This window comes from Calidris pugnax, unplaced genomic scaffold (genome assembly GCF_001431845.1).
Source record: "Calidris pugnax isolate Ruff unplaced genomic scaffold, ASM143184v1 scaffold316, whole genome shotgun sequence".
Lineage (NCBI taxonomy): Eukaryota > Metazoa > Chordata > Aves > Charadriiformes > Scolopacidae > Calidris > Calidris pugnax.
The window spans coordinates 1,637,100-1,646,364 of NW_015091194.1; the positions used below are offsets into that span (position 1 = coordinate 1,637,100).

At 39.0% G+C, this 9,265-nt stretch overlaps 1 protein-coding gene across 1 annotated transcript; it reads left to right on the top strand.

Annotated features, from left to right (window-relative positions):
* Positions 1–616: 616 nt before the first annotated feature.
* On the top strand, positions 617–8,427 carry LOC106898351 (sulfotransferase 6B1-like). The gene is made up of 6 exons (XM_014959545.1): positions 617–755; positions 1,558–1,742; positions 2,727–2,853; positions 4,805–4,899; positions 5,913–6,099; positions 8,033–8,427. Exons 1-6 carry the CDS (start codon positions 617–619, stop codon positions 8,149–8,151), a joined length of 852 nt encoding a protein of 283 aa, XP_014815031.1. The 3' UTR covers positions 8,152–8,427.
* Positions 8,428–9,265: the final 838 nt, after the last annotated feature.

Sequence of the window (9,265 nt, forward strand, 5' to 3'; positions counted from 1 at the left end):
TTTTAAGGTGCCTTAGGCTGAAATTCTAAAATGTTCAAAAAACCGAGTTCCTTAACATCACAAAATTAAAGCATTTGGAATGGATTTGCACTTTTGAAAATTCAGGCTGTTGTATATTTTGTAAAAGGAAACCAAAAATATTTCATTCACATAAAATAAGACATTGGGTTTGTATTCATGAAAGTATTTTAAGATGTAGCTTTTTCCTTGGAAGCTAAAAGAGCTTCCAGCAAAGTATAACTTATAGAATAATCATATTAAGCATATTTTAAGGCAAAATATAATGTTCATTCTTGTAATTTTCCACAATTGATACATTTTGACTATCACCTAATTTATCTGGAGAGTTAATAAATGACAAATGACACATAATTATTCATGACTCTGTGTTTCAGTTATTTATTGTTTCCTCTAATATTTCAATTGACTTTCTTGATTATGTGGAAAAATCAATATCTGATACGACTCTGTGGCATTTAGCGAAGTATATAAGCATGAGGTTTGTATTGGTTCATCTCAATTTGTCAGTTTGAACCATCTGACTTAGAAGTGACTCTTAAATCCTCTTGTCATTTCACTCTTATCTGATTTGCAGGAATCCAAGACTTAAGCAACCATGTCCAGTGAGGCAGAACTCATTCATGTGTTTAAGGGGATTCCCTTTACCACCAGGTCTTCTCCAGAACTTTTAAAGTCCTTGGATACTTTTGATGCTAGAGAAGATGACGTCCTTTTGGTTTCCTATCCCAAATCCGGTAAGTTCTGCTTTTACATTACAAGAAATCTCAATTGTTTGTTTCACATTCTCTGCTTAAACTAGTTGGGGAAGGTCTGTGTACAAGAAACAGGGAAGGATGCTTAAGTATGTGAGTATATTATTCCGTTAGTAAGTGTTCGAAATACAAAAAAAAATATGGGCAATTTATCTAAATTTTGATTCTTGACTTGAAAATAATTTTGATTGTTTTCACATTGGAAAGCAAAAAAATATGTATTTCTTGTAAGCAAAATCTGTACTTGAAGGATTTGCCTGAGGACTTTCTACATTCAATTATGAGCAAGTCAAGAGTTGCATTAAGTTATTTGTATGGCTCTTGGCTGTAGATTTATTAGCTACTTATTCCGTCTCCTCTCCCACTTCAATCACACACAGAAGCACACACCAAAGAGGAAGATCAATCAGTACTGTCTAAATACAGAGACTCAAGTCCGTATGAGGAAAAAAAACCCCAGGTTATTCTGAAATAAATGAAAATAATACAACCACCTCTCAACTGACAAGCAATTTGTCAAATGAGATTGTTTTTGTACCGATATCACTTGTCACAGAGTTACTTTATACTTCAGCTTTAGCCCTAATTTTTCCAATATTTATGCATTTGGAGCCAATGGGATTATTCAGTTATGTGAACTTTCTTGAATCTGGGGGATTAGAAGTATCACTTGTGCTCTAGCAAACTGTTTCCTTATGCAAAATGCATGTTCCCCAGATTTTTCTCAGTAACAAATTTTCATTTTTCCTTTTTTTTTTTTTTTTTTAAAATTACTTTTCTGTAGGCACTCACTGGCTTGCAGGAGTTATAACAAAGCTTTACAATACTCAAATTACACTAACATCTCCCATTGAATTTGGAGATATTTCCAAATTGGAGGAACTGAATAAACTCTCATCACAGAGAATCATCCCAACACACCTGGACTACAACATGTTACCTCCAAATTTTAAGAGCAAAAAATGCAAGGTAAGGCAAAAAGATATAAAAACAATAAGATATGTTGAGTGTCTATTAAGACTCTACTTTGTCTTGTTGTTCCTTAATAATTTTTAAATTATTTATAGTTTCTAGAAGTAGTTTACTGTGAATTTTGGAGGTACAGATGACCAGGAGTTGATGGCCGCATGAACAGAGACTTGGGCTAGGGATTGAATTCTTCTGCTCCTGCCCCACAGCTCCCATGGGGTGATGTGTGTAACAGACACCACACAAAATACAAACATCAGCATCTTTCAATAAGAAATATGTAATTAGGGATGGGGTGTGTTCTCATGAGCCCATTTCCTAGTGGTTGGAGCAGTGGCTTACAAAATAGTTATGGGTGCTTATAGGCTGTTCTAGGGGTAGCAGCATTCTGCCCCTCCTGTTGAAGCTTTCTGAAGACCCAAAGACATATTTAGCAAACAGAGGAGAAATCAAATGCGCGAGGAAGATTCAGATCACGGTTTTGGGTTCCTCCCGTGCTAGTACGGGGATCTTTAAACACTCCTGGTGTCAGGTTTTAGGTTAGCAGTTCAGATCCAGACTTTTGGGACAAGGCCAATTTGAACAAAAGCCCAGGATTTATGTTTTGCACCTTTCCTGGGAATGTTAATTAGTTAAATGGTTTCATACGTCAGATATATGAGGTAGTATAGTGACTCATGACTTAAAATTAACACAGACTCTTTGATAAAGCATAAACATTACTCTGCTGTAGCACGTGCACCTCCATCCACGTGGAACTGTTTACTAACCACTACTGACTCTGCCTAAGCAGGGACAAATACTTTTCTATTTTAATGGCACGGTGACAGACGGAGAAATCCTAAAGGAAAGGGTTTTGATGCTGCAAACTGCCCATGAAAATACTACATTTACGCACAGAGCTCCTCTAAAGTAAAGGAATGAAATTGTCAATTTAATTACAATATATTTATGACATTAATGACACAAAATATTTATTCACAGATGATCTACATCAGCAGAAATCCAAAAGATACCGCAGTTTCCATGTATCATTACTACAGAGATAACCCAAACCTTCCCACTGTAGACACCTGGACTGCTTTTTTTGACTTGTTCTTAAAAGGAGATGGTAAGCATAAATGTTATGTTTTCTCCTGGCAGCTTACATTAGCTTATTATGCACAGAAAGAGTGCAAAGAAATGGGAACTGTGTGAAAACACCTTATTTATACGGTTTTAGTTGGCTTTTTTTTTTTTTCAGGATAAATTCTAATGCCAAACTAAACAAAAGCAAACATGGGCCACATGGGGAGACCGTCCCCAGGCTGCACTGAGAGTTATGCTTGCAAGGGTAGTGCCTCCTCTAATCTTGAAGACAGCCTTGGGTGTCCTTTAAAAGGAAGTCTACATGCCTTCATAAAGCCCTCCGGCACACACTCAGCCTGTTGTGTTGTCTTAGTAGCAGGGTCCAAAGACCAAGGACAAGAGTGAGATTTTTTTTTTTTTATGAGTGCCCGTGGTGGCATGGAAGCTGACAATAGAACCATGTTCCAGTTATCCACTCCTATTTTTAGTGTTTTATTACTCCTTGAGGCCATGTGTTCCTGCTATACAACCATAGTGACGACAATGGCAACGACGAGAGATCAGCTTGAAAACTTTGAAAGAAAAGTGCCATTGTAGTCATTATGGGTTTATATCAGAGCTACAGAAGTCAATTTGTCTCCTGGCTTGTGTGGGTTTTGGCTCAGATCTTGTGTTCCTAGTTCAGACCTGCCCTAAGGCACTTCAGTGACTTGCAGGATCTTGGCTTGTTTAGTATCAACTCTGAACATACAATAGTGAAAAACAAGAAAAGAGAATTATATTAAATTTTAGAAGCATCTCCCATGTACCTGTAAATTAGTAGCCACCTTCTGTTTTCTGTGTGTTTATGCGTGGCAGAAGAAGATAACTATGTTGGTTACAATGGAAATTTATGTAAGAGGTGATGCAGAGAGGAAGGCTCCTAGTAGAAACACACACAGTTTGTGCTGTTTAATTCAGGCCTTGTAGTACTCCTTCAGAGTTAATCTCAGTTCAGAACAAGGGGGAGGACACACAGAGACAACTGTGGTGCTGCCCCTGGAGTCTCCAAGGCTGTATGCTGTAACCCTGAAGCCAATGGGGCTATTTTGTGCTATCGTTGGCCACACCACCAGTGGTTTTGACCAGTTCAGCAGGGTTTAATTGCATACCATGGAGCACACATGCCTTACAGTGCAGGAGGCAGCTAGAGCCTGGAGCATTCGGAAAAATACTTAATTACAACTCAAAGTTTGCAACCAAAACGATGTCTATTACAATACTATACTTTTTCTGGGGGCAGTTTTAAAGCAGTCCCAGTTCTGGAGAATGCTGGCTGTGATTGCTCTGTCCAAGCCTCTTCTCCCTACAGGAGTCTTTCAACTCATCTTTCTATGCAGTCCATCCTGTCTTTCAACCAGAAAGGTCAGAATTTTCCTCTTTAGAAGGCGGCCAAAATTTAGCTCTCCTCCCATGCTTCAGCAAAAGGAGCATTCAGACAAAACAAGTACTCTGAGTCAAGCACGTCATCTGTGTTGTTGGCCGAATGATGGATTTGCATAGTGACTTCTTTACAAAATTCTTCTTTGACTTTTAAAAAATAATACAGATTCCCCCCTGCTGGGACAAAATAGAGCTAACAGCAGCCCGTTTAACGGACTCACTGCGCTTCCCAGTGAAGCGATCGTATCTCCAGCTGTGACCACAGACGTGCTGAGATGCTCAGATCTTGTTAGGCCATTTTCCTTCATTTGCTGCCCTCTCCTCAGATTTAGAGCCTATTTCCACCACAGAACCGTATCTCAGAACAGTATCTGCATCTCCAAGACCAAATTCTGACAAGAACGGTAGCCTCTGTGAGTTTGAGTCACTTCACAAAAAGAATTTAATCCCATTTTAGAAGAACATGGAGTACACACTAAGAAGGGATCACTCCCCAAAATGTGTGAGATATAGTCTGAGATATTTATGAATAAAGTTTACATTAATCTCTGTAACATGGGTTTTCTTTTCAGTCGTCTGCGGATCTTGGTTTGATCATTTCCTAAGTTGGGAAGAACACGAAAATGACAACAACATCCTGTTTTTGTTCTACGAAGACATGAAGAAGGTAAACATGCTCTCTGCTCTTATTTCAGAATGCATTACCTGTAAATTAACCATTAAAATATCAAAGAGCAAATTATAATGAAGAAGGAGAAAGAAGGAAAATGTGAATTTATGTCTTTGCGCATATTTTGCATAGAACTTTATTTCAATGAGCTAATTCTGACTGCACAAGTTATATAAATATCAAATCCTGTGTGAGTTGCATTTCATGGATGCACAAGTGGGACACATATTACATGATTTTCCCTGGGCTACAGAAAGAGTTTTAAGTTCCTTGTTCTTGGTCCTATGGAAAGAACAACCAAGGACATCTGCTGAGGGCCACACGTTAACATGCTATGCCTGACATTTCAGGTGAAATTTTCAGAAAGTGATATAAGACAACAGAACTACTCATGGTCAGTAGGACTTATGCTCCCAATAAAGAAGAAAATTAGAGGCTGGGGTGGGTGGTGACAGGAAAACATATTTTATGAAAGGAAATTACTAGGCAAAAAAACTCAAATACCAACATAACTTAGCTTAAAGTGAATTTTTTGGTAAATAGAACACTTTCTAGTGTTTCCACTAAAATGGTTTTGTTCAATTTTTGGAAAAAAAAAATAAATCCACTATGAGAAATATGAACTAGCTATTTTGGATACTGAATCACTCAATCTCTAGTTCTAGCACCTCCAACAAAAAAAGCTACTTACACAGAGCTGAGCTTTGAGTATTTCTCTATTGCCAGCGAAATAATTCTGAGAGACAGGAGAATATTTTGCCTGGACTAGGAGTAAAATTGGCAATGTAACTGTATTTGATATCACATACTCAGCATTTACTCATTTCTGTGAAGATGGATAAGAGGGGAATTGGGTTTACTGTACCTGTCATCTGCACAGTGTAATGACATGTTTGGCTTTGCTTGAAAGCAAATGAATGTATGTGTAATAAAAAGGATCCTTTTTGTATCAACTAAAAGTCTGGTAATCAGCTCAGAAACATAAAAGCTTTATTTTCCTTGTACCTCAGGATCTCCCTAAGGCTGTAAATGAAATTAGCCTGTTCCTGGGTTTGAACGTCAGTGACAATGATATCCAAGACATCTGCAAGAAGTCCTCATTCTCCGAGATGAAAAGCGACACAGAAAAGGAAAACAGCAATCCCAGTCACACCGTGTGCTCGCTGACCTCCAACAGGAAGCTGATTTTCCGAAAAGGTAAGTTCCCTGGGCCGTGCCGAGTGGGAATCCAGTCAGAGGCCACAGTCCAGGTCTTTCCCAGACCGCAACGATGCTTTGGGTCAGCCCCGGGAAGCAGTGACAGGATCCTTCGGTTTGAAGCCATCTTAAAAATCACTTTCTTTGGAAATTCCCTGGTTGCAAATGCAAACTTACACCAGAGAAGCATGGGAAGCATGGAGGAATCTGAACAACAGTCTGGCTAGTGTTGCTCTGGGGGAGCTTTTGAGCTAAAAGGAAGGGTTCACGAAGCATTACTCTTTATTACCCTTTATCTGTCCTTTTTTTATCTAAAAGTTGACCACCTCAGTCTTTTACAACACGTCCCCTCTGCTATCTCCTGCGAAGGTCACTTAGTTTACTAGAACGAGAGAGAGCGAGACACATTCCATCCCAAGGAGACTGCCTGTGGCCTTTATCTTCCATACCACCTCTTATCTTCCTGAAACGTTCCTGAAAAAGGAATATGCTGACAATGACAACAACGAAAGAAGGAATGACTCTGTCGCCTGATGGCCTCACAGGTAGCCTTCAGACCTTGGCCAAGCTGGAGTCTGCAGTAAAATCTTCAGCAGTGCTTAGCTCACACGTGACTTTAAAACACCTGCAGGAACTGTTTTCTGGCTCCTGACATTTCAGAAGCTTCCTCCAATTTGGATAATAAGTAAATCAAAACCATCATGTTTAGATTATTAAGTAAATCAAAAACCAGGATGTTTGATTATTTTTGCTTAGTTAAGTTTTGAGCGATAATTGGCAGTTTAAAACCAAGTGTTGTTTCAACTAATAAAGAGGGAAACAGTACCTTTCGCTGCTTCAGAATGTTTTTACCGACTAGCTGAAGCAAATGCCAAAATATGATTGTCAGTAAAAACCAACCAAATGAAAAAATTCAGATACGCTTCCCTAAGTCAGTGAACTTTGACAAACATATGTTGAAAAATTTGAAAAATCCCAACAGTTTCACTTCCAAGTAGTTCCTATGCAAACCCCAGGGGTTTAGCTAGTTTCAGCCACTTTACAGAAGATTTATGTGTATAGATTCTTCTTCATGCTCTCTTTTCTTGTCCTTGCTGTCTGGGATGCTATTTTAGTCAGCAGTTTTAGGACACAGGGTCTTTAGAGGATGCACACAAGGGAAAACGGTAAGCATTGCCTCATTAAAGTATGTCAGTTTAAAGAACAATTTCCTGTTTGCTCCAAATGGCAAACAGTTGGAACACTCTATGGAACATGAGTATGCACGGTCACCCAGAAGTAACTAACTGCCCACTTAGGTAGTGGGACATCTCATCCACAGAAGGCTCTAGAGGTTAGGAGGGGATGTGAGGGTGGGATTCCTCTATCGGGTCATTCTGGGCTCCTTTCTTAGGAGTCGTCTTTAGTCGGTGGAGACAGATTTGACAAAGTGCTTTTGGGGCACCATTCATTCGATGAGTTCTAGATGTTGACTAGGATGAGACAGGTATCAGCCAGGAAGTAGCCATCTCCTCTGCTGACCATGAAAGAGCCCGGATGGAGACCTTTAACTGCATAAATCTAAGGTGCGGCAAGAGGCCTCCCTGCTGACATGACCAAGAGCTCTAATTCCATCAAGGAAACCTGCTGCTCTTCATGTACCTCTTCATGTTGTTGGTACTAATCAAGTCTGAGGCTAAGGGTTTAACAGCCTTTATGGATGATGATCCATAAAGCTGCTTCCAGCAGACCCTCCCCAGACCAATAAAATAATTATGCGTGATCACGACTTACCGCAGAGACTACGGTGAATACTACATTAATAATACATTACTAATTAATACATTAATAATGTTGCCAACTGCAACATTCACAGAACTGGGCTGCCTTTAAATCATTTCCTGCGCTGTATATTGGTAGCCTCACCATTCTTTTTCTGCTCCTGCTCCTCTAGGTACTGTTGGTGACTGGAAGAACCATTTCACTCCGAAACAGAATCGAAGGTTTGAGGAGATATTTAATGAGAAAATGAAGCTCAGCAAAATGGCAAAAAGTCTCACCTATGAATTTTGACGCCGTGCGAAGAACAATACCCAGTTATCAACAATCACAGACAGGGCAATTGGTGGGAGATCCTAAACGGGAGCTCCCATTCAGTTTACAATCTTCCCAATAGAAAGGACTGTAAATGTGAGATTTTGAGGACAGGAAAATTCTGACACAATGCCAGAGATGAACTCAGTTTTCAGTGGGCAGATATATATGATTTTACAGAGTCAGGTGTCAGACCCATTTTTCTACAACCAAATCTACATTATAAATTATTTATTTTTTGCTCTAGTGAGGATATGAATCCTTACTAGAATGAATGCTAGAATTTTTTGCTCTAGGAAGGACTTAGATTTGATTTAGGAATTTTACCTAAGATGTTAAGAAAAAAGCAAAAACCAAACCCGTAAGAATCTAAATATATAAAAAAATCTAAAAACACTTCATAAGAAAATGACCAAGGATTTGACCCCAGAATCACTCTCCCCCTGATCTAGCATGATTTGGAAAGTGCCTATCTTATTGGACTTTGCTATTGATACTGAGGTTGAAAACTGCAGCTGTACATTTGAAGATCTGAAGTGAAGTTTGTTTATAAAATGTCCATTTTCTGTTTTTTTTTGTTTAAATAATATGTAGTTCTTTGATGTAACTTATTTCTGGGTTAGGTATGGTATAGTGTTTGTGTTTTAAATGCAATTGACATAAATCCATGTAAATTCTGCATCGTATGTTGGTGAAATAAAAACGTAGGTTTTTTTCGTTTGACTTTCTTCCTGCAAAATGATTTTTTCCAGTGTTTTGAAGAGATCCATTTTAATTCACAGTCCTTGTGCGATACAACTCAACCATTCCACCGTGGCAAACAAACTGCTACCCAGAGACAGTTGAATCTGAACACTTATTTATTTACCCTGCCTTGGTAAACCAGATTTTCCAAGAATCAGCTGTCTGTGTTCATGTCTGAGGGACTCTTCTAGGAACCCAGTGAAGATTTTTCTTCTGATTTATTCCGTGATGTGTCCTCACCTTCATTTTGCTTTGTAGGCTGGCTGTAGGGACTCTTCTCCTGCCATGGTTTTGACCCGATTGACAAACCAGAACAAGAGATGGCCCCTCCCTCCCCCCTCTAAGAAAA